This window comes from Rhododendron vialii, chromosome 6a (assembly GCF_030253575.1).
Source record: "Rhododendron vialii isolate Sample 1 chromosome 6a, ASM3025357v1".
In the NCBI taxonomy this organism is placed as follows: Eukaryota; Viridiplantae; Streptophyta; class Magnoliopsida; order Ericales; family Ericaceae; genus Rhododendron; species Rhododendron vialii.
This window is the reverse complement of record NC_080562.1, coordinates 3,289,562-3,314,558: the sequence shown is the minus strand read 5'-3', so window position 1 is coordinate 3,314,558 and position 24,997 is coordinate 3,289,562. Positions and strand designations below refer to the sequence as shown.

Sequence of the window (24,997 nt, the reverse complement as noted above, 5' to 3'; positions counted from 1 at the left end):
GTTCAAAAAATATCGCAATGTGAAAGGGGTATCATTTTACGTTTAGATCATATTGCTAATTTTTTTTTCTTCACAGATTGTAGTATATGACTTCCAAATCGAGCATTTTCTAAATCGTGTTCTTCACATGAGTTGTCTAAAATATCAGATCGCTTCGACACTGTAGCAAAGTGTCAAATCAAGTTAGGGTAGTTTTGGACCTATAAGTCAAAGTGACTTATTGGTTTGTCTTCATTCCAAAAAAAATTTGCATTTATTAGTGTTGCGTCATTCGTCCGTGGATCCGGAGCAATTAAAAACACAATCTAACGGCTGAAATCAAAAGTCCATAGATTATATATATGAGGGCACCCTTAGTAGAAGGGCCGTGTTTATATATATATATATATATATATATATATAGAAAGAGAGAGAGAGAGAGAGAGAGAGAGAGAGAGAGAGAGAGAGAGAATAAAGACAAACCAATAAGTCACTTTGACTTTTAGTCCAAAACCACCCTGACCTGATTAGAAACGGGATCGCCCAGGAGAGAGTGCAAAACGAACAAAAGCAAAAAAATTTGAATAAAAACCACCCTAACTTGATTAGAAACGGGATCACCCAGGACCAGGGGAGAGAGAGAGAGAGAGAGTGAGTGTGTGTGTGCTGCATGTTACAGTGTAGATATGAGAAACATCAAATGTAATTAATCCAAAGCTCAATCATCAACCATACAAACCAACAAACTGAATAAAAAGAAAGTACTGATTTCAGAGAGAGAGAGAGAGAGAGAGAGAGAGACTACCATTTCTACCCCAGGGGAAGAAAAAAAAAGGTTTGTATTAGAGATGAAAGCTCCCCACATGAACGCACACGCAGAGGGAGAGGAGAGGAGGAGAATTAAACAGCGAGGAGAGAGAGTGCCATTTAGATGGGGAGGCCACTAGCCGGTTCCAGTGGAGGGAGATTGCTGCAAGAGGTTTTTTGCCAGTTGAGCGTACGTAGTTTGATAGTTGGACGAAGTTCTCTAACTGATTTCAGGGGGTTATTGTACCACGTTTCAGTTTAGACCCATGTTTTCGTAATACCATTGATAGTTTGGTCGTCGATTGTTTTGAGTACATATATCAAAAACATACCGATCGTATCTTTTGCACACCCGAGTCAAAAGTTGTGTCCCTCACGGGTCTGGACTCCAGATACAAAGATAACAATAAAATTACAATACACCGCATGGCGTGTCCAACATGTTTCAAGCGCCTCTGATGATGCCTATCCATGTCTGCAAAGTGCTGGACACAGACATGACCGCCAGCCACCAGGGTGTGTTCCTTTCATGGGTCATACAAGTACTGGCTCAATTTAGTGCTGAACATACTGTTATAGTATCTAGTCATGGTATACAACAAGCTAGTGTAACTGCGATGGCATATAAATGAAGTATGCCCCTTGCGTATCTTCATGCTAAAGGAATTCATTTACAAGTGAAACAACAATATGCCAAAGGAAGAGTAACAGAGTTGATAAGCAAGTTTATGAAAGTATAAGCTCCCTATATAGGTCTTTCAAATCGAAAGTTTGACAAGAATAGTACATGATTACAATCTGCGGATTTCTTAGAAAACATGTGCCGCTAACAAAGAATCCGCCCCCTAAGTCAATTTAGTTCGCCCAATTAATTGTACAGTCACATAACAGACAATTTAGTCGGAACCTGTATCCTCAACGGATTTCTTATATTCAGGCTTGAGCTCATAAGTTCCTTGGTTTTGTCCCCTTTTATTGTAGACACATAGCTCATTCAGAATCTCCTTCAGGAATTGCTGCAGGAAAAATCAAACATTTAATAAGCTATGCAAGATTTCCTCATACAAACATTTGAAGCGATAGTATGCAATATGACTTAGAATACGGTTAAAAAAATCCCTCCTCATTTTGTAAGAACTAAGTTGATGATTTTATATACAACACCAAAATTCTACTGCCTAATTACAACATACGAATTTCTGAAACTATCAATAGGGTCTCATGCTTGTACTAGCAACAAAATGAGGAACATAGAAAGCAAGGTTTTCCAAGAAAGCGCCGCAAACATAACAGAATAATAATGAAATTTAAGTAAAGAGACATACTGCAGGTTGATCCGTCTCTTGAACTAGTTGTTTTAAGGCCCAATTTGGTTGTCTTTCGAAAAGCTTGAACATAATATCCTCCAATTCACCACGATCTCTTCTAGTTCTTTTGACTTCCGGTCCCTTAATGGGTGCTGCTTTCTTCTTCTCCTAGACACAGATAGTAGCAGATAAATTTAGCTTTTCTGCAGCCATGCTGATATTATCTGACTTTCTTATTCAATTTGCAAACTACGAAAATATACACTTTGCCAAGATAAAGGAAAAAAATCCAAAAAACATTTCTCAGGTAGTTATGCAAGTTATAGCCCAAATAACATGGACTCCCAAGGGACTCATTTGAAGTACGAGTCCAGAACAAACCAAGCCAGGACTCTCATTAGTGCTGTGCATTGAAGAATTCTTTTTTTCTCAACAAGAGCACATGAACTCCAAAAGCTGACAGGGAAGGTTCAAAGGAAAAAGTAGCTAAAAGGCCTAAGCTTCAACATAAACTCTTGAATCATGGAGGGAATTGGAGTACCTTAGAACTGGAAGCAACCAAGCCAACCATTCCAGGCATAGGCCTCATATGGACTCCACGATCATTATCAATCACCTAATGAGAAAGAAGAGGGAAAAAAATTATTATGTGTGGGCTCGCATGCCTATGTAAATAGAGAGACAGATAGAAAAATGGTACCTGTATTTGTCTATTCTTGATCATCGATTTATTTGTCCTTTCACGACACATTTTGCTATACTCCTCCAAGTTCGCGTTATGGGGCTTCATGTCGAACTTATGTTCCACTTTTCCTTCCACTGTTACCTTACCTACACGATTGGCAATGAGTTCAAGTTTAATGTCAAGTGATCCTCATGAGGTGCAATCTTAACCTAAGCATGCAGCTCCAAGAATATACCATTTCACAATATTCCATTCCTTATCTTTTTTCAAATGTTATTATTTACAACACCACCAACTCTGAACCTTTTTATGCAGCACGCATCAATAAAATACAGCAGGAACAGCAATAATGATGAATGAACAAAAAGGAATAGCACATAAAATTCTCAATAAGGGATACTTAAGAACATGTATCATGATCCTCACCTTGATTTGACTCGGAAAAAACACACATTGGAACAAAGTCTTTAAACATGTTCAAGGAGTAGCTTTTTGGCATGTTCCCAATCTCATTGCTAGCCATCTCCATTGTGAACTGATTTTCATTCAAGAGAAATAAATGAATAATATACGATTTACACTAAGATCACAAATGATTTTTTCTATATTGAAACAGTGAAACTGATAGATTTTCTGTTCAAGTAAAAACCAGCAGCAACAACAACAAATGCTTTGGCCACCTAACATAGGGGAGTCTATCAATATTCGAACAAGAGATTGGCATAGAACTCTGGAGGTTTTATCTGCATTACGAAACATGAAAAAGCCTTTTCATTTGTTAAGGTAACAACCAAGGCCTTGAATTCATGAAAACACCTCGGGAAACAAATTAAATTAGCAATTATTCCTTTGACATTAGATGCTCTTATCAATAGTCCTTCCAATCATGCAAGTGTTACTGAATTAGCATTTTGGCTCAATGTCTTCCTGAACTCCAACCCTCAAAAGGAAAACCCATAGGGAAGAAGGACCCTTGTAGATGTTCCATCCGTTTGACGAACCAAAGGAAGGGTCAACTAGTCATTAGACTTGCATTAGACAGAATCATTATTCACAAAAAATAAAAATAAAAATACTAGAAGCCAACAGATAAACATAGCACCATCAGAAGTGAAAACCTTGTTGTGGAAAAATTACATCTTATGCATAAGAAACAAAGGAAAAGTTGTCATTAGAAATAATCAATTATTAATGCTTTGAACACTAGTGAAGAAAACAAACAACAAGAAAAACGATGCAATAAGAACCAAAGTTACAATCTCCTCTAAAGGTGTTAGGGTTTAAAATCTCTTTACACTCTGTCTGGAATCTGGATCATGGCTTCACGGGGTTAATTTTGAAGCGAAAGAAAAATGGTAAGGAGAACTTTGCATTTTGTGTTCTCCTTTACCTTTTAACTTTCCCAATTCCTGTCAGTGGGAGTACCTCCACAATTTCATCGGCCATACACCAACTTAGAATATAACCAATGCACGTCATAAGAGTTGCAAAATGAAAAAGATAGTCTGTACACTGTTTTTTACTGCATAAACGAATTAACTGTAAACGTCAGTAGACATTAATTAAGAATTAGTCAGTGAGGCGGAGCACTCGAGTCCCCTATCCCACAAAGGGGACCTGGCCCAAGGCTCAATGTGGTGCTTCTACTGCCCATAAATCATCTTCAAAACAGGTTACAGACAGCTTTACGGTCAAACAAAACCCTAGTGAAGACACAGACGGAATCCTACTCTGCATCATTGGAATGTGCTTTGCCGGCCCAATTAATTGAGCGGAAGAACATTTGGGCAGTCTGCCACCCTCCAGAGTGGTTGGCTGTTATAGCAATCTTTCCATATCCCATGTTTTAGTCAGGTTCCTATATTTTGTGCCACAAGAACCATAAGGCACACTATACCTAACTCAACCTCCTAACACCTGCTCAGGTATTATACTAATGCAGCACAAAACCTCCTCGATCGCCATGATAACAAGTCGGTTGACCTATTCCACCAGACTATGTTTTGCAGTATTCACTACTCATCTGAAGTCACTAGTCAGCCTTTCAATTCACAGTAGATTAATAATTTGCCGATTAATCTATTTGGGCTCTAATTGAACAAACCCGCGAAAACAAGGCAGGATATAAGTATCAAGAAAACTCACTCGATTGCCATAATAACTATCCCATTTACAAACTCCATCGAACAATGTCGTCAGAAAAGATAAATCACCAAAAGTCAGCCACTTTAATACACAGTAGATCAAAAGGCAAGTAAAAAGTAATCAATTTAAGCTACATTGAACAAACACACGAAGAAAAGGCAGTAATGAGTATGAAAGAAATCGCATTCAAGTCCAAGAATCAAGATTAGGGAAACAAATATGTGTGAATATAGACAGGAACATAATCGTTTAGTAGGGCCCTCCGCTCCTGGTCTCAATTGTCAATCTCTCACGAATTTAAGTACTTTGGGGTAGTCTTTAAAAGAAGTTTTCACGCTCGCGCACGCGCACGACGTGACTTGGAACTAGAAGAGCTGCTACCTGGAGAGAAGAAGGGTCCTCGGAGCGGAGGGGATCGACGGAGACGACGACCTTGGCGGCGGGGTGGGAATCGGCAGCGGCGGCGGAGGAGGACGAGGACTGAGACTGAGCCTGCCACGACTTGGCCACCACCAGTGGGCACTTCATCAGCCACACCGATCTCTCTGATTTTACTGAATCCAAATTACCACTGCGCTCTTCGTCCATGTTCCTGATCACCCTAAACCCTCTCTCTCTCTCTCTCTCTCTCTCTCTCTCTACTAACGGTGATGTCTGATACGCGAAGACTGTAGCGGACCAAACTGAACCGGTCTAGGACTTGGAGAAGTCGATTGACCTGACGGCGTTACGCTGTCAGAATATGTACTGCTATATATAGCCCAAGCCCTACGATAGCCCAATTCTGGTACAGGCCTTTTTCTGCTAGCCCATGAGCCACGGAAACGACAAGGCCCAGATTTGTATTGGGCTAGACCAGGTTTAGAGGCCCAATTATTCTACAACCACAAATACACAAACGCTTTAGGAAAAATGACGGCTCAGAATGTGTTTTGATAATTAATACCAGTCAAAAACATGCTAAGAATATTTATTAATACTGATTTCACACCCACATAGTCAAAATGACTAATCAACTAAGTACACTACGCGACAAAAGATCAGTAGGTAGTGGTTACACTCTAGTCAACATGAATGCAATCAAGCATGTACATGACAAAAGACATAATCTTACTCCTATTTGCGGTGTTTTCCATGAAGGCGGCTCTACGGAGCCCAATCGTCACGTCTAAAGTATTTTTGGACGGTCTGGATTGAAAAATAATTTTGATCTGTAAAAAATAATTGGTCTATCGGTCAAAATTGAAAAGCAATTGTAACTATTGATTGCCGAAATGAACGGACAAAATTGTACAGAACTATGAAAAACTTATTAATGGCTCCTTCGTGAATAAGTTTGTCTCCGGACAAAAACCCAATCACATTAAGAAAAGTCATCCATGAAGTGGAAGGGCAATGTACGTATCAACAATGCTACAATCACACACAAATATTTACACACACACTCGCAAAGAGGCAGGTCGTACTCATTTTTTATTAACATATATATAAGTCATGATGAAAAATGATTTTATGCCCATGACGGTGCCCTTGCCAATGGCGGTGCCCTAGCACCTCCACCACTATATGTCCACATAATTTTGTGAAGTCTAAAATTATGAATGTCTCACACAATTGTATGGTGGAAGAGGAGCGGGAGCATTACAGAACACGGATTGAATAATCTATCAAAGAGACAAGGTGGTGGGCTTTTTAGGCCTGTTTTGGCCAAATAATCCAAATTGGATTATTTTTGTTGTCCTTATTTTAAGAAAATTGCATTTGTTAGCTTGTGATCAATTTTTTTGTGAATTATTGCTTCGTCTTGATGAAAGGAATCTATAAAGTAAAAAATTCTGACGGAAATTCATTTTTTTTTGAATAAAGACAAAAAAGAAGAAGTCAATAAACTATTTTTTGTCGTCTTTATTAAGAAAAAATTGAAATTCAATGTTAATTTTTTTTACTTTTTAAAATTTTCTCATCAGGATAAAATAATACTCCGTAATTCACAAAAAATTAATACAAAATCAACAAATGCAAAACATTATTTGAATAAAAGCCAAAAAATAATCCATCTGAATTACGTGGCCAAAATAGGCCTTCGCAACGATTCTCTTTCATTTGTAGCCCGTTGTAGGTCCGGAGTGGAGTGGGACGCGCAAGGGTGTAATAGACATTTCCCCGCCCGCCCCCCCCCCCCCCAATAAATAATTAGCATCCCAACAAAAATCAACCCAAGAAAATTGGGTCTCAGTGAAGAAACCCAGATACTATTCTCTCTTCCTTCGTTTTGTAGCTCTCCATCCAATTCAACCTTTTAGCATCCGACAACGTGTCCTCATCCTAACGGTCCATTCCCACCCACCCACTTGCTTTTGCCCTTCTTTTCTTCAACGACCCCACCACTCGCTCGTAATACAAATATCATCTCCGCACGGCTCTTCTCCTCACTCTCTCTCTCACTCTCTCTCATCCAATGGCCCGCCTCCCTCTCCTCCTCCTCCTCCTCATCCCCTCCCTCTGTTTCGCCGTTGAGCTCGACGATTCCGACGACCTCCTGATCCAACAAGTAGTCCCGCAAAACGAGGATCCTTTGTTGAACGCCGACCACCACTTCTCCCTCTTCAAGGCCGAGCACGGGAAATCCTACGCCACCCAGGAGGAGCACGATTACCGATTCTCCGTCTTCAAGGCTAACCTGCGCCGCGCGAAGAGACACCAGAAGCTCGATCCTTCGGCTGTGCACGGCGTCACCAAGTTTTCGGACCTTACCCCGGCCGAGTTCAGGAGGAACTTCCTTGGGCTGAAGCGGAGGTTTAAGCTTCCGTCTGACGCTCAGAAGGCCCCGATTTTGCCGACGAATGACCTTCCCGCTGACTTCGATTGGCGCGACCACGGCGCCGTCACCGGCGTCAAAGATCAGGTACAAAAATTGATCCTTTGGATGTGTGTGTATTTTTTAGAAAACGGTCAAACTAACACACACAAGAGGCGCAAAGAACCATCTAAGGAAAGAAAGGAGAACGCTAGACAGATAGATTTTTACCTGATTTTTCAACCAGAGTCGCCCCTAACTTTTCAGGAGCCGGAAGCGAAAATTAAAGATTGCTCTTTTTGCTAGACTATTTATAACGGGTACCAAAATATGAGGGCTCTCTAAAACTTAAAGATTTTGGGGGCCTAAAGCGCCGCCTCTTCGGTTTCAGTTCGGGGCTGGCTCTGTTTCCAACTGTACACGGCTTACATCATTTTTCACTGTATGAACTTTGTTATCGAACCCGGAGCCATAATACTAAGCAAAGCACAAATTAGACTGAATCAGGCTTCACAACCAGGCCTCCGATTAGTAAAAGTTATATCTATGAATCAGGTAATAAACTTTGCTCTTTGCAGTATGAAATCAAGTGTTGGATTACTGGCAAAGGATGGACCTTTTGAAAGAATTTGAAGAATTGGTAGGAGGATGCTTTGAATTTTGAGCCTGAATAGCTCAAAACAGACTGAATCAGGCTTCACAAACCCATCATATATGTGTGTTGTTTGTGACTAGGTCTCCAACGTAAACCAAGTATTAGTTAAAGTTATACATAAATACCTGATCATTGCCGTCCTGGCTTGCATCATTTTTCACTATATGAGGGCTCGCTAAAATTCAAAATTTTGGGCTCTGTTTCCAACTGTACACGGATTACATCATTTTTCACTATATGAACTTTGTTATCGAACCCCGAGCCATAATACTAAGCACAGCACAAATTAGACTGAATCAGGCTTCACAACCAGGCCTCCGATTAGTAGAAGTTGTATATAAAAATCAGGTAATAAACTTTGCTCTTTGCAGTATGAAATCAAGTGTTGGATTACTGGCAAAGGATGGACCTTGTGAAAGAATTTGAAGAATTGGTAGGAGGATGCTTTGAATTTTGAGCCTGAATAGTTCAAAACAGACTGAATCAGGCTTCACAAACCCATCATATATGTGTGTTGTTTGTGACTAATAAGTCTCCAATGTAAACCAAGTATTAGTTAAAGTTACATAAATACCTGATCTTTGCCATCACGGGCGTCAAAGATCTTGTAGTTATATTGATCCTTTTGATATGTATGTATTCTTGAGAAAATGGTCAAATCACCAAACACGTAACAGGTGAAGAACTATCGAGGAAAAAACCAGAGATATTTCTACGTGATTTTCTAACTGTTCAATTGTGCACATGCATGGCTTACATCAGTTTTTCACTATAGATCGGATGATAAACTTTGTTATTGAAGCACAAATTACACCGAACTAGGCTTTACTGACCCAACGTGTATGTGTGTTGTTCGTGACTAGACCTCCAGTTAAATTATATGTATAAATTAAGTATTAAACTTTGTTCTTTGCAGTATGAAATCAAATGTTGGTTTACTGGCAAAAGAAGGATCTTTCGTGAGAATTTGAAGAATGTTATAAAATTTGACCGATTTAAACGATATATCCAAATTTCAAGGATGAATATTTAGTATCAAATCAACAAACAAGCAACATGCTTAGAACAATCAAGAGAACAAACAAAAAATGCTAGACAAGGATATTTTTACTGCAGTTTCTTTCGTTCAAAAGGGAAACAAAAGAGATATTGTCTACGTGGTTCGAGTACATCGACAACTCTCACCAGTTATTACTCTTTATTACAGATTAGATAATATTGAACTTCGAATAGTCAGCGAAGCATAAACTAAAGCATAAATTAGACTGAATTAAGCTCTCAAATCCAACATATATATGTGTGTTGTTCGGGATTGATATAAGTGATCTTGACTATATTGTTTTTTGGGAAATTAGGGTTCTTGTGGATCATGTTGGTCTTTTAGCACGACTGGAGCGTTGGAAGGAGCTCATTATCTTGCCACTGGAGAGCTTGTGAGCCTCAGTGAACAACAGCTTGTGGATTGCGACCATGAGGTTTGTGCCTACTTTCCCGTTTGACCGTTGAATATAATTAATAGAGCTTGCTGAACTTTGATCTTTCTGTTTGTTGAAGCTATTGCTGGTGTTAGTTGGATATATGCATCATTTGGTTCATTATGTTTTGTGTGTTGGAGTATATGTAAGATTCATTGTGAAATAGTATTTTCTTGGAGCCTGGAGGTTTGATGGAAGAAAGTTCTCTCTCTTGAACACTCAAGGTTGTTGAATTGATTTAACCGGTTTATGTGGTTAGTTTTCTGACTCCTTTTGGACTGTTGGGTGAATTTCCCACGCTCTCTTGGAGTCGATAATAACTCGAAAGGAAATGTTTTAGCTCCCCTTTGGGATTTGAAGGATTTGACAAGAAAAGAAAATAAAGGATTTGAGTTTCTTGCCGAAGCACGCATTTGGATTGAGTACCTTGGTGAGAAATGCAGAGGATACAAAGACGATCTTTTTCGTTGTCCTATTCCCGTGTCTATCCAAAATGGTGAGATTTGGTAAGAAATGGCTCCTGTCTTATCACACACTTTCTCACAATCCGCAGGGGCCAGGTACTCCATTTTCCTAAATTGTACTAAAACCCTGCAGATCGAGTCTGTTCATATTAATGAGCTTATGGCTGTATCAGTTTTGGGGATGGTTTGTATAATTCAGGAAGTGTTCTTGATTGATTGTTGATGCTTGGTCTTAACTTCGGGCAGTACTTATACTCATCCCCAATAGTATGTTTGGTTCAATATGGCTTAGTCTTAGGCTTCTAAGAGTAGATTTAACGTTCACGAAGCTGTGTGTTCATTGTGGTTTGGCATGTCGATTTTAAAAGCATGGACAGCACCTTGACCGTATTGGTCATGACTCATGTTATGGGGTTCAGTTTCATATGGCATTACAAGGATATGGCTTTTTCAAGTTTATGGTTCGGAAAGGGGTGGATATGGCAATGAACTAATGTCTGAAGTAGTTTCTAGCACTGCAAGGGGTGGATTTTGCACTTGGCAACACCAAGCTACTCCAATATTCCTAACTCTTTTAAGTCTTGACGTCTAAAGTTCAACCGAGTAAAAGTTGAAATTTAAGGATAGTGCCCCTGAGGTATGCAGTCTTCCCCTGCAGTATGCATTGTTGAGCTTGAAGGGTTGCTAAAATCTCTAGTGGTGGGAGTAATGTTTCTAGTGGATTACAGAGAGTATCATGTTAGTTGTCTAAATAAGCAAGCATTTCTAGCTAGTGTTTCTATTACTTTGGTACTGTGTTTTCAATCCTTTGCTACCATTTGTCTCGATGATCGCTATGATGCCTAATCATGTACATACTTTTGGCAGTGCGATCCCGAGGAGCGCGATTCATGTGATGCAGGGTGCAATGGTGGGCTGATGAACAATGCCTTCGAGTACTCACTCAAGGTAGGTGGACTCCAAAGAGAGGAAGACTATCCTTACACTGGCAGAGATGGCACTTGCAAATTTGACAATAGCAAGATTGCTGCATCAGTTTCCAACTTCAGCGTTGTTTCTGTTGATGAAGACCAAGTAGCTGCAAATCTTGTTAAGAATGGCCCTCTTGCAGGTAATCCAGGCAACCCTTTTTTTTTTAATCCCCCTTGAGTTACGATCTATCAAATGCTTCAAGGACATGGAAACATGCTAACTGGGTATTTCTTCTTGGGTTCTGCAGTGGGAATCAATGCAGTTTACATGCAGACTTACGTCGGGGGAGTTTCATGCCCATACATATGTGCAAAGCGTCTTGATCACGGAGTGGTGCTTGTGGGCTATGGCTCTGGTGCATATTCCATAATTCGGTTCAAGGAGAAGCCTTACTGGATCATAAAGAACTCATGGGGAGAAAGTTGGGGAGAGAAGGGGTACTACCATCTCTGCAGAGGCGCCCATGCTCATAACCTCTGTGGGGTGGATTCCATGGTTTCAACTGTTGCTGCTGCCCATGTCAACAAGTAGATTTTTAGTGACCTTATGATGGTATTATGCAAGGTTCCTTTCTCAGTCTGTTTAAACTAAGCGAATTGGAACATGGAATTTCTGAACGCAGCATTCCGATTGTATGTATATATGTCTATTTGATTCCAAGGGTATTATCGACATGCTCAAACTGGATATTTAAGAAACTGGTGATTGTTAAATATGGAGCATTTGTTAGCTTAGGTTATGTGATTTTTGGAGGAGTATCCCTTTTTAATGCATGTGATATGAGTGCCAATGGTCCTCGTCATGTGGGAGGCCAAAGTCTGCTCCCTGTCGTGGGCATTTGGGATTCGATGCTATGGATAGCTTTTGAAATCCCTCGTGGACTAACTTCCCCCGTTGATTTATGCAAGTTAATTTCTCTATGGATCCTTTGGATAACTCGGACGAAATAAACATAAATTAGATAGTGTAGGGACTTGTGCGTCTTCCAAAGTCTATCAGATGTCTTTGATTTGTAGTTCTAAAAGAAGCAAGAATAGAACCATCTATGAGCTTTACCGCTCCTTAAAGCTTGTTACGAGCCCCCATTTTTTGAATCGTGCCGATGACCCTTGAGAAGATCCTTTTCGATCTCCTTTTGTACCAAAGCTGTTGGAGTTTGAATAAACTCCCCGGCGGAGTCCCAAGCGTCTTCGGCCATTAGATCTGCGCATAAGTTGGCCTTCCGTTGTAAATAAAAAATCTTAGTCACATCCATCACCCACTAGCTTGAGAAACCCGCAAATGATATTGAAATTGGGGTTTGTTTGATCTGCTTCTCCAAGGAGCTTGAAGGCTTCAGGTGAATCTATCTCAACAATCATAAGTCGGAACCCCTTGTGTTTGGCAACCCAAAACCCTTCCCAAAATGGCCCAAAACTCCGCCCGAATAGCAGAACTTGAGGGAAAACTGTCCTGGAAACCCAGGATCCATGCGCCCTTTCGTCTCGAACCAAACCTCCAATAGTTGCGTGACCGGTATCTTGTCTGACTGATACATGAACGTTGATTTTCACCCAACCCTGTGGCGGGGGCTTCCAAATATCCCGATTAATCAACGCTTTGTTTAGTCCTCTCCCACCGAAGAATATATGCATACGTATACTTCAGTTCTACTACCTCCCTTCATTCCATCTACAAGTCTATGCAAGTTCATTACGGATAAGAGGGTACTAATTCCCCCTCCAAACCGCGATACCAGTCGTGACAATGAGACCTGTATTAGTTGAAAATAGATTATTAGTTGTTATTTGACGGTGTTGCCCAAAATATTTTTTATGGTCTGCGAAATAAAGATTTAAAAATAATACATTAATTTCAAAGACAACATTGAATTTTTTATTATTTTTAAATTCTTGTTTTGCAGACCGGACAAATATTTTGGATAAAGGCCGGAGTAGTTAAATTTCCTCACTAGTCCTGTGACCTCACTCAAGCATTGGAATTTTTTTTTTTACTTAGGAAAATCTTATGTAAAGATACTTGTTCCAACCTCAAACTCAACCCTAGTTGCCTCCTTGATACTCCCTCCGTCCCATAAAGTTGGTCCTTCTACGAAACAACGTGCAATTTTCAAAAATAAAAACAATGCGCCTACTAAAACAATTTTTCGATTTTGTTTGCACCATTCAAAAGATCTCATCGAAAGCTATCAAATAAGATCTATATTGCATAAAAAATTAATTAGGTAAGTATATTATTTTTACACTTGAAAATTGCACGTAATTTTGCAGGAGACTAACTTTACGGGATGGATGAGGTAAGAAACATTAATTGCAATGAGAAACTAAAACTTTAATTGGAGTAAAAGTTTGAACATGCAATTGCAGACTGTTGGTTGTTCGTTTAGGGTACTTAAAACCCTTGTACACAGTCTCCAATAAGCTTATTCTATCTATCTCTCTTCACTCATTACACTTTAAAACCTTTATCAAAACTCAAATCGAACGAGAATAAGTCTTGAAAGTCACAATAATAATCATGAAATATTTGGGTAATCGTAATATGTAGTGACATGTACACAGATGTCCTATCTCTCTCTCTTTACTCATTACACTTTAAAACTTTTATCAAAACTCAAATCGAACGAGAATAAGTTTTGAAAGTCAAATAATCATCAAATATTTGGGTAATCGTAACATGTAGTGTCGTGTACACAGATTCTCTATTTATATCTCTTTACTCATTACATTTTAAAATCTCTATCAAAATCCAAATCAAACGAGAATAAGTTTTGAAAGCCACAATAAAAATTAGGGGTGTTACGAACCCGACCGGACCTAAAAAGACCGAAAAAACCGAACATTCGGTTCGGTCTTCGGTCGGTCCAGGGCCATTTTTTGGGGGTTCGGGGTGGACCGAACCGAACCGACTGCGGACCGAACCTATATTGGACCGAACCGACCGAATAATATATATTATATAATTATTAAATAGTTTTAATCTTGACCGTCAATCTATTAGTGTTTTAATCGTGACCGTCCACTCCTCCCAAACCCTACTCTATCTGTCATACTCCTTCCACTCCTCCAAAATCAGACCACTCACGCAGCCACTCCATTTCCCCTCACTCCCTCAGTTCTCTCCTTTCTCTCTAACGTTAAACCTCCACGATCTGCACCAACAGCACCACCGTGCTCCACCAGCGCCGTCCTCGCCTCCGCCGCCCCCATCACGTTCGCCGCCTTGTCCACCATCCCCGATTATCAACATCGGCACCGCAATCGATCTCCATCCACCACCACTTCGGTAAGCAGATTTCACTCTCTATTTTGCTGCTGCCCTCAGATCTGTTCTCTCTCTCTCTCTCTCTCTCTCTCTCTGTGTAACGGTGTAAAATCAGAAAAAAAAAAAAAAAAAAAAGAAAAAGTAAAAGAAGAAGAAACGATGTTGGTGTGCAAGATTCGAGGGTGAAGACCAAAACTAAAAATCGGGAGATCATTTACGGGAGTGAAATATGTAAACAAGAAGTGATTTTTTTTTTCTCTCTCAAAACCGTCTTCTTTTTTTTATAACATTTCTAGAAAACTCATACTGAAAAACCGAATTGAAAATCGGTGAGACCAATTTTGATCCGATCTCAATCGTTTCTTCTTCTTTTTTTCCTGATTTTACACTGTTTCTTTTTTTTTTTTTTTATCCGATCTCTCATACCTTTTTTTTTTTTTTTTCCTGATTTTAGTATTATGTAAATTGTAAAGAACCATTTTTGGATACAGCAGATTTTTTCCAGATCTCGAACCAGCAGAAAAAATCAGTAGATTTTTTCCTGAGCTCGAACCAGCAGATTTTTTATTTTTTCCTAATCATCTCGAACCAACAGATTTTCTTTTTTGATTTTTAGATAATACTGGGCTAAGTTCCGTGGAGTTACGAATCATCTGATTTTTTGTTTTCTGTCTGTAGCTATTGAGAGATTGATAAGTTTCTAATCACAAGGGTGATACTCTTGGTAGGATGGTTGAACAATGCTTGTTGGATTGGGGAATTGATAAGTTTTTAACTGTTACGGTTGATAATGCATCATCGAATAGTCTTTTGATTGCTTACTTGGAGAGAAAAACCAAACATAGGAAGACCATCATTTTAAATCACGAGTTCTTGCATGTGAGATGTTTGGCACATATCTTGAATCTAATCGTACGTGAGGGATTGCAAGAGATTGATGACCCAATTGGAAGGGTGCGAAATATTGTGAGATATGTGAGGTCTTCCCCTTCTAGAATGGCAGAGTTTTGGTCTTGTGTTGAAAAGGAGGGCATTACATGTAGACTTAAACCTTGTTTGGATGTGTCTACTCATTGGAACTATACATATTTTATGTTGGAGAGGGCTTTAACTTATCAAAAGGCTTTTGATCGTTTATGTGATGACTCGTCCTTCAAATTAAATGTAAGAGAGGAAGAGATTGATGAGGCGTTTGATGATGTTGATGGTTTTGAGGGTATGGGTAGGATAATTGAAATTGAGAAAAGAAAGAAAAAGAGAGGGAGAGAGCGGAAGGAAAATGTTGGGGCTCCAACTTCAAGTGATTGGGAAAAAATCAAGTTGTATGTAAAGTTTCTTCGAGTGTTTTACCTTGCAACTTTGAAATTTTCGGGTTCTTTGTATGTCACTTGCAATGTTTTTTTTGATGAAATGGTGTTGATTCAACAAGATATTGTGAAGTTGTGTGAAACCGATGATAGTGAATTGCATGATATGGCACTTGGTATGCGTGAGAAGTTTGATAAGTGTTGGGGAGATTTTGATAAGATTAATCAAATGTTGATGTTTGCGGTTGTTAATTCTTGACCCTCGATGCAAAATTGGGTTTTTTGAATATTGCTTTCGAATACTTTGGGATATGATAAGATGGCGGTTGGTGAGTTGACGGATAATATAACAAATGGAATTATCCGTTTATTTGAATGGTATGTGAAGAATAATGCAAACTCGAATGTGCGTAGCCAAGAGGTTGGGGGATCATCGGACAAAGGGGATTTGGATGGAGTTGAAATGGAGATTGGTAGTCATAAATCTTTGAAATCTCAATTTAAGATACACATGCAAAAGGAAACTAACATGGCATGCAAATCTGAATTGGAAAAGTATCTTGCGGAACCAAGTGGGATGATAATGACAAATTTGATGTATTGCGTTGGTAGAAATTAAACTTCTCTAAGTATCTAATTGTTTCTCAAATGGCACGAGATGTGCTAGCGATCCCTGTGTCCACGGTTGCTTCCGAATCCGCTTTTAGCACGGGCGGACGTGTGATTGATCCTTATCGAAGTTCTCTCTCTCCGAAGACCGTGGAAGCTCTTATTTGTATGCAACAATGGATAAGGAAACCAACTAAAATCAATATAAAAGAACAACTTGATGAGTTGGAGCAATTAGATTCGGGTACTACTCTTTTTAGTTCTTGATTTCTTTATGTTATGTGATTCTTAAATATCTTTTACGTTAAATGTCTTAGTTGTTTGTTTTTGTTTGTTTTTTTCTTCTTATGTTTGTAGTTGTCTTGGAATCAATTGATAACGATTAAGGAATTGGTGGCAACCGTTGCATGCTGTAATTGTTTTTTCATGGTTGAGGTAAATTCTAATCACATATACATCTTTTTTTGTTTGTTGTAATTTTTTTTTACTACTTTTCGTTTTTCTTAGTATTTACTGTTTTTTATGTTCAAAATGAGGGCTAGATTGTTGGCAACTTGGCGTATTTTGAAGTATGGTGGTGCAGTTTTCAAGCTGGGGATGGTTCTATATTCTGCTGGTTCTGCAATCTGCTGGTTGACTTGTTTTGCATTTGGTAGCATTTTGTGATGATAATGACTGAAATTTCATGGGATTTTGTTGACATTAGTGTTTTGAATTTGGTAGATTTTAACTTGAACTTGGAAGTATGGTGGTGTTGTTTTCTGACGGACACTTTAACTGTATTCTACTAGATTGTTGGTATTTTGTGTTTTTGTGATGGCTGCTTCTGTTTTTTGAAATTTGGGATGGCTGCTTCTGATGTTGCCATGACACCTGGGGTTGCAAAAACTCATATAACAGTGGTGCTAAGGATCGCAGAGTTAGAATTCGGAATGTAATTTTATATTTTTGATGCAAGTATGCTATTGCTATTGTATTGCGAAAGTTAAGTAGTTGGTTTCAAACTTTTAATAGGTCTTTTTCTTTCAAATTTTGAAGGAAGGCCACCACTGCCAATGGGAAATTTCCTCTCTAGTTGCCGATGTCAAATGTTGGGCTAAAGGGAGATATTGGAAGTTCTCATGGGTCTACAGGGAACAAAATCGTGTAGCTCACAGGCTTGCTTCTTCAAGTTTTAGTAGGAATTTTGGTATTTATCCAGGTTGTATCCCGCCTGTGATTGAGGATCTCATTGCTAGAGAAAAACCCCCTTAGTTTTTATTTTATTTTATTTTCTGTTTTTTTGTTTGTCATTTCAAAAAAAAAGAAGAAAAAGTTGTGAACAAAAAAAATTGTCTGATTGGGATAAAAAAAAACAAAGAGATTGGGCCAATAGGCCACTAACATGAGGCTTTTATTTATTTGTGGTAGATTGGGCCATGTAAGCAAAAACTTTTCTTTTGCCATTTTAAAAAAAAAACAGGTGAAATTGACCCACAAACAAAAAAAATAGCTTTATCAAAAAATCAGAAGCAATGGGCTTATTTTTGGCCCATTATCAATTTCTTTTTTAATTGGCCCATTTTAAATTTTTTTATCTTTGGCCCAACTAGGCCCAATTCGGGCAGCCCGAATTCCCCGACCGGACCGAATTCACCCCGAACCGAATTGGACCGATTGTATTTTCGGTCGGGATCGGTCCTACCAATTTTTTCCCCGAATCCGATCGGTCTTCAATACCGGTGGACCGAACCGACCGACCCCGAACCGATAACACCCCTAATAAAAATCATGAAATATTTGGATAATAGTAACATGTAGTACTGTCATGTACACAAATGCCCTAAAATGAGATAGAAGGGGAGGTGGCACCGCTGTGGGCTGTTCAGGTACAGAACCTAGCGGATCAAAAAAAAAAGGTACAAACCTAAGCTAAGCTCGATTACTTGCACGCCAAAGCCGAGGACTTCGAAGATACTAACGTTGTACATGTTTATTCTCAAATGTTAAGTCGCCTCAAATCCCCATCAAACGTCTATTCAATGGACTTTATTCCAAGATTATAGGCTGCATGTTTAGTGTGCATCCAATGCAGGGGTGCAAATGAAGCCCGTTTCAGAAACCTTCTTAAAAATAAGCAACTTATTTTATATTTTTAAACTAAAAAATAAAGTAAATAAAAAATAAATTTTTAATTTTTTTTGTATCGTATAAAAGATCTCATTGATATCTTCCAAACAAGATCCATATTGCATATTTTTAGATTTCAATAAACCCATAATTTTTGAGCTTGAAATTGCCTTCTTAAAAAATAAGGACTCATTTTCGGTTCCGGAACGGAACCTGAGTCTAGTCGAATCGAGTTTTGTAGTGATTGAGCTCGGCTTATTTATTAAACGACCATAAATCTCTAGTTCGAACTTGGCTTGTTCTAGTCCTAGCGAGAATAACCTATACAAACGAACTAAACCGAGATTTGAAGTGCTAAGCTCAGCTCGTTAGTAAAAGAGTTCGGCCTCGTTAATAAATGAGTTTAGCGGAGTTGAACCTTTACAATGAGGTTGGACCAAATCGAAGACGGAAAAAAAAAAAAACATGGCCTATAGGATATTGGGTTAGGCTAGAGTCGCTAGGCCTGAAAAGGGAGTGGAAAAGCACAAAAAAGAGGGTTGGGATTTGGTAGTGTTCAACGGATACAATGCTGCACGTTTTCCTCATGTAAATAATCAACCACTCTACTACATGATTTTTTGTGTCAAAAATTTTTATATCTCTGTGCCAAAAAAATTCGGCCGTTAAATTCGAAAAATAAAAAAAAATCACATAATTTAATGGTCGAAAAATCTCTCGGGCACAAAGGAGATTGGACTCCCTCCTACTACTTCAATTTAAGCAAAACAAAAAGCAGATCTTGACGGAGAGATAACGGAAAGTGTTGGGATGCAAGTTTCGGCCCAACTCACATACTTTGTATCCGCATGCGCAAGTGACAACAGAACTATGAAAGTGTCAAAAACATAATACATAGTACTAAAATTCACAAAAACGAAAATTAAGAACGCGAGCTTAGTGCAACAATTGAGAACGACACCACAGACCATTTTGAAAGTTTACGTGGGTAATGTTCCGAGTCCAACAGAGCATTAAAATAGCCGTACGTGCCCTGTACGCGAAACAGATGGTGACGAAGAAGTGACGGACAAGTGCTGGGACCCAACGGCGTTAAACAGCCGTGTACTGTGCACCGGTGTGACTGATAACTGATGCGTGACTGATTCTTAAAACCTTTATCAAACACTTCACGCTTTTCACCGATTTGGCAAAACTTTCCATTTCCGGTATTCCTTCTCCCTTCCTCTCACTAGTTACTCCTCCCCTTTCCTCCCCATTCTCTTCCTCAACCGAGATCTGAATCTAGAGAGAGAGAGAGAGGTGAATCTAGAGAGAGAGAGAGAGAGGAGAGAGTGAAGAAATGGCGAGGGGGAAGATCCAGATCAAGAGGATCGAGAACACGACCAACAGGCAGGTGACCTACTCGAAGAGGCGCAACGGCTTGTTCAAGAAGGCCAACGAGCTCACCGTCCTCTGCGACGCTAAAGTGTCGATCATCATGTTGTCGAGCACCGAGAAGCTCCATGAATACATCAGCCCCGCTACTTCGTATGTTTGTTTCTCTTTTCTCTATCTACGTACTGCAAACCCCAGATTTCTCTCCCTGGCTGGAGGCCGGAGGTTATGATCTTTTTCTTTTTTTTCCTTTTGTTTTTCAAATGCCTAGAACGAAGCAGTTGTTCGATCTGTACCAGAACACGTTGGGAATCGATCTTTGGAGCTCGCACTATGAGGTTAAGTCTTACTCTTCCCTCTCTTTGATTTTTTTATTTTTTATTTATAACCGGATGTCGAAAGCAGCTTGCACGTACCTCAATTAATTTCAGAGTCTTAAAAGCAACGAACAGACATAAACATCAGTAAACACTGCAGTTTAAAGAGCGGTATCGGTCCCAGTGTATTACTATTAACGGTCCCAGTGTATTACTATCAACAGTATCGAACTTATGTTGCTGGAATCAATGAAAATTAAAAAAATTTCTCACCGGAGAAACGAAAACTTTTTGAGTGCTTATGGACAGAAGTGGTCGAGTATCAGTTGCAACGACCATTCATTTAGAACCAATCGTTTTACGTAGGCATCATCCGTTAACAGGTTGGTGAATTAAAAGAAAATAATTACGTAGCAGTCAGGTATCTGCCATAAACTATAGTCGAGGTGGGCAAAAGCTGTGCCGGACAGCTGAGTTATCCAGAAAAAAAAAAAAAAAAAGTTAAACCAGTTCGTGAGTTGAAAAGGAATCGTTAATTAACCGTCGAGTATTAGTCGCAAACTGGTCAGTGAATCAAACATGAATCGCGACGGCGCTACATAGTGGTTGATTATCGACAGCAACCGTGAATCGGAAATGAATTGTTTTGTAGCAGTCGATATATTGTCGGTTGCGAATCAGTCCGAAAATTCAATACAAATCGTTACCTAGCATATCGGCCATGAATAAATCTTTACGTAACGGACTTGACTTATAGATAAACATGCGATTTTTTAATCTTGCCAATTATATCGAGGTGTAACAGTACCGGAAGACACCAAAACCAATACGTACGATGGTGGATTTTTGAAACGTTCATACACACACATAGACGTGTGTAGATATACAGTCATACATACATATGCATAATCTATGAAAAAGATAGTAGGTTGTTTTTTATGAAAAGTAAACCAGATTTTATCTAGTCTAGTTTCCCTCTCAGTTTTATGGTTGTGTTGATGGGTGTGATGCAGAAAATGCAAGAGCACTTGAGGAAACTGAAGGAAGTTAATAGGAATCTAAGGAGGCAGATTAGGTGAGATTTTCCCTTTGAAGAATGACGTTTTGAGTTCGTTTTTTTGTGTGTTGGTGAAATATGATTTGGGGAAATTGTTCGATTTGGCAAGCCAAAGGATGGGGGAGAGTTTAGACGGCGTAAGCTTCGAAGATCTGCGTGGTCTTGAGGAAGATATGGAATCTTCTTTGAAGACCATTCGTGAACGAAAGGTTCGATTTCTTCGTTCCTCTTCACTTGTTTAGTAAAATAAAAGTCTTTTTAGGGCTCATAATTTTGAAGTTCCCGTTTGTATTTATATGATAAAAACTCATTTTAAATTGATTTATCACATCAAGTTTGAACAAGTTACTCTTAGGCTTGTTCAATACATAATATTTGAAATATTCAAACTACTCGAGATTGAGTTGTGAATTATGATCGACTTTATTAAAACTTCTCTTCAATTGAGTTGACTTATAAATTAATAATCTAAGCTTGAATTTTTTATGAAACTCATCAAGTTTTTACATCAAATCTTAAGTAATTTACAGCTCGGTTTAACTCGTTTATCAGCCCTATTTACGTTATAATGTTAAGTACTCATGCTTTAGTCAACAAAACAACAAATGACTTTGGCCCCAACTTCAAGGGTAGTGATCTGGTAAAATAGTAAAATTGGTCTTTGGGTAATATTGATTGGCCCAAAATGTCATATTTAGATGCTCTAACCCGCATGGCGTTTTGATTAAATTTTTGCCATTTAAATAGAAAGTACTTTTATCCGTCTTTTAGTGCCAATCGTTTTCAGGAATTCTAACTTTAGAAGAAGACAGATGTATGATGCATTTTCGTTATATTTTGACTTCAAACTAATAATAATATATATAGTCAAGTTATTTCTGTTAAATAATACTTTCTCCGTCCCAAATTGTTTGTCCGATCCGCAAAATGAGGATTAAAAAATAATGCACTTCTTTCAAAAAAAAATTAAAACTTTTTTTATAAATTAAAAGAACTCATCGATATCCATATTGCAATTTCAATGCGGACCGGACATACATTATGGGACGGAGGAAGTATTATAGTTGAGTATTTAATGAGAATAAACTGCCTAAAAATTCATAAAAATATGAGCTTTAGTCATTTAGCGATCCATTTAGTTTAGAAATACTCCGTTATGTCTTATGAAGTAGTCCCAAATTCTAGAAACAACCCTCCTTTGGACTAGCGGTAAAATTCTCGACTTCCTCTCCCAAGGTTTTGAGACGTTGGATTCCCATCCTTGTTTTACATTTTTAGAGGTTGAATGATCAGGCCCGTTCCAGAAATCTTCTTAAAAAATAAGCAGCTTATTTCACAATTTCAAATTAAAAAATAAAGTAAATGAAAAATAATTTTTAATTTTTTTTACATCGTATAAAAGATCTCATCGAGATCTTTCAAAAAAGATCCATATTGCATATTTTTAGATTTCAATAAACCTATAATATTTGAGCTTGAAATTGCCTTCTTAAAAAATAAGGATTTTTTTTTGGTTCCGGAACACACTCTCATTTTCTGAATTTGATACTTCCTCCGTCCCCTTTTTAAGTGTCTTGCTTCGTAACTCCAACTTATTAAAAAGACATCATCATTATACTTTTCACATCAATTTTTTCCTCCACTGTCCCTACTTACCCATCATCATTGCACTTTTTTTACTCATTTACTTTTCAAAATGGAATCTACTTTTAGGGACAAAATAAACAATATACCAACTTTTACCCACTAACTTTACAAAATGAACACTTATTAAGAGACAGCCTAAAATGAAATACTGGACTCTAAATAAGGGACAGAGGAAATAGTAAATATTACTCCTAATAGAAAGGACCCACATTGCGAGTTCGCCCGGCCCAAGCCCTCCCAATGTATATATAGGGCAACAGTCCCTATCAGGACAGGAGTCCGTTTTAAAGCAATAGGGAAGGAGGGAGTTGCATTTACCTAATAGTTGCCTAATTGCATATTACTATAGGGGATCATCAACAAAATGGAGTTTTGCGATCAATTTTGATCATATTTTCTAATTGACTCAAACCTTTGGTGATTTTCTTTAATTTTTCTTCATGCACTGAGTTCAAAGAAAGTGTTTCGCGCCATGTTGAAGAAAATTATGGGCATTCTTTTTTTTTTGTACGTCAGAAATTCATAGGCATTCATTTATGTGGAATTTGCGATGTTTCATTGTCTCGTTGGTTTGATGTTTCTGCATGCATGCTTAGCTTTTAACGTTGGTTGTGTTGGCAATGCATTGCAGTATAAAATGATCAGTAACCAGATTGATACACACAAGAAAAAGGTTAGTTTTTACCAGCTCCATGCATGCTTCTTCATTTCACCGTTAGCTATCTTTTCCATGGCTAAACTCCGTGGTAAAAAAAATGGTCCGAAATGTTCATTATATTTGGCTATTCGGGTCTCTCATGTATGCGAAACAGGATATCAGCAACTAAAAGATTGAGACGCGTTTATCTTAAAGTTTGTTCTAATTTTTTCAAGACAAACGTGTTTTGTTCATGTTGATACCGACGTAAGATCAATTTATTTTTTTGCGATCATGTTATAGACTCAACGAGATGAACAAAATGAACGATTTCAATTACTCCTTTGTCCCAAATTTGCTTGTCCCAAGGGAATTGTGCATTTTGCAAGCAAAAAATATTATATTTATGAGATCTTTTTTTTTTTTTTTAAATTTACACCACTTTTTTCTTCTTAATGAGATCTTTAAATTGGTGTAAACATTTTGAAATTTTTTTTAATGCTAGTACATTGTTTTTTGTGTGAATTTCTCATTGTTTCCCATAAAGGATGAGCAATTTGGTACAGAGGGAGTATTTTTTTGAGCCCGATACAGAACCCTCTTTCGAAAACTCATGTATCTGCCTATTTGGTTTGCAGGTGAGAAATGTGGAAGAAATACACAGAAGCCTCCTCCATGAATTTGTAAGCAAGCTTCATTCAACTTACACATTTCATCTCCTACTTCACAAAATCCCATTGTTTTGGAAAGACCAATACGTTTAACCAAAGGGGAACCTCTTGTTTTTTTATAGAATGCAATTGGAGAGGATCCACACTATGGGCTAGTCGATAACGGAGGAGATTATGATCATTCTGTTATCGGATACTCAAACGGAGGCCGCGGTATATTAGCCTTGCGTCTGCAGCCTAACCACCATAATCTTCATACTGGAGCCGGATCTGATCTCACGACATTTGCTTTGCTCGAGTAGGCACCAAATTAAAGCCAATTTGAAACAGCCGGCCGGAGACCCTGTCTCTATTTGCACTTGTGATGTTGTAGAACCATAACAAGTATTTGAACTACCGTTTGTGACCAAATGTGTTTGATTTTGTGCCTAGCTACTATATGTTTTACCATAACTTTGTTGTGTGTAATATCGAGGAGTGCCTTGTTTGTAATTTGTTTCTCTTTAATCGACTAATTATTCAACGTTTCAAGAGTACCAAGAGACGTCATTTACATGATACTCCCAATCATTTACTTAGCGACAAATTATACGGTAAGAACATTATCAATCACTTTTGTTGGGTGATTGAGAGACAAGAGACGACCCACATTATGTGCTAACGATTAATAGGTCAAGTAAATAGCTTAGATCCCGCAAGTAGTAGATCACTCAGGA

At 38.4% G+C, this 24,997-nt stretch overlaps 3 protein-coding genes and 1 long non-coding RNA gene across 6 annotated transcripts; 2 read left to right on the top strand and 2 right to left on the bottom strand.

Annotated features, from left to right (window-relative positions):
* The first annotated feature begins 608 nt into the window (after window positions 1-608).
* Window positions 609-24,773, top strand: LOC131330961 (floral homeotic protein DEFICIENS). 3 transcript variants are annotated; one of them, XM_058364737.1, is made up of 8 exons: window positions 609-638; window positions 19,904-20,105; window positions 20,224-20,290; window positions 21,283-21,344; window positions 21,436-21,535; window positions 23,605-23,646; window positions 24,249-24,293; window positions 24,404-24,773. In XM_058364737.1, exons 2-8 carry the CDS (start codon window positions 19,918-19,920, stop codon window positions 24,581-24,583), a joined length of 684 nt encoding a protein of 227 aa, XP_058220720.1. In that variant the 5' UTR covers window positions 609-638; window positions 19,904-19,917; the 3' UTR covers window positions 24,584-24,773. The 3 variants fall into 3 exon arrangements, with proteins under 3 accessions (XP_058220720.1, XP_058220721.1, XP_058220722.1); XM_058364738.1 differs by having other exon boundaries at window positions 615-630; window positions 19,902-20,105; XM_058364739.1 differs by having other exon boundaries at window positions 616-634.
* Window positions 1,512-5,647, bottom strand: LOC131330960 (uncharacterized). The gene is made up of 6 exons (XM_058364736.1): window positions 5,305-5,647; window positions 3,205-3,313; window positions 2,794-2,924; window positions 2,635-2,709; window positions 2,112-2,261; window positions 1,512-1,802 (listed from the first exon to the last, which is right to left on the bottom strand). The coding sequence occupies exons 1-6, from the start codon at window positions 5,509-5,511 to the stop codon at window positions 1,683-1,685; spliced, it is 792 nt and encodes a 263-aa protein (XP_058220719.1). The 5' UTR covers window positions 5,512-5,647; the 3' UTR covers window positions 1,512-1,682.
* LOC131330958 (cysteine proteinase 15A-like) lies at window positions 7,142-12,020 on the top strand. The gene is made up of 4 exons (XM_058364734.1): window positions 7,142-7,828; window positions 9,731-9,850; window positions 11,182-11,425; window positions 11,534-12,020. Exons 1-4 carry the CDS (start codon window positions 7,382-7,384, stop codon window positions 11,815-11,817), a joined length of 1,095 nt encoding a protein of 364 aa, XP_058220717.1. The 5' UTR covers window positions 7,142-7,381; the 3' UTR covers window positions 11,818-12,020.
* LOC131330965 (uncharacterized) lies at window positions 7,356-10,408 on the bottom strand. Its single transcript, XR_009201286.1, has 2 exons — window positions 10,277-10,408; window positions 7,356-10,246 (listed from the first exon to the last, which is right to left on the bottom strand). It is a non-coding gene; the product is annotated as an uncharacterized LOC131330965 (long non-coding RNA).
* Window positions 24,774-24,997: the final 224 nt, after the last annotated feature.

What these genes read in the sequence shown, in the direction of transcription:
- LOC131330960 (XM_058364736.1), bottom strand. Translation starts at nt 5,511, where the DNA reads ATGGACGAAGAGCGCAGTGGTAATTTGGATTCAGTAAAATCAGAGAGA. An exon ending in AGGACCCTTCTTCTCTCCAG is followed by an intron (nt 3,314 to 5,304) that starts GTAGCAGCTCTT and finishes AATGAAAATCAG; the next exon opens with TTCACAATGGAGATGGCTAG. An exon ending in TCAAGAATAGACAAATACAG is followed by an intron (nt 2,710 to 2,793) that starts GTACCATTTTTC and finishes CTTTCTCATTAG; the next exon opens with GTGATTGATAATGATCGTGG.
- LOC131330958 (XM_058364734.1), top strand. Translation starts at nt 7,382, where the DNA reads ATGGCCCGCCTCCCTCTCCTCCTCCTCCTCCTCATCCCCTCCCTCTGT. An exon ending in TCACCGGCGTCAAAGATCAG is followed by an intron (nt 7,829 to 9,730) that starts GTACAAAAATTG and finishes TTGGGAAATTAG; the next exon opens with GGTTCTTGTGGATCATGTTG. An exon ending in TTGTGGATTGCGACCATGAG is followed by an intron (nt 9,851 to 11,181) that starts GTTTGTGCCTAC and finishes TACTTTTGGCAG; the next exon opens with TGCGATCCCGAGGAGCGCGA.
- LOC131330961 (XM_058364737.1), top strand. Translation starts at nt 19,918, where the DNA reads ATGGCGAGGGGGAAGATCCAGATCAAGAGGATCGAGAACACGACCAAC. An exon ending in AATCTAAGGAGGCAGATTAG is followed by an intron (nt 21,345 to 21,435) that starts GTGAGATTTTCC and finishes CGATTTGGCAAG; the next exon opens with CCAAAGGATGGGGGAGAGTT. An exon ending in TTGATACACACAAGAAAAAG is followed by an intron (nt 23,647 to 24,248) that starts GTTAGTTTTTAC and finishes TTTGGTTTGCAG; the next exon opens with GTGAGAAATGTGGAAGAAAT.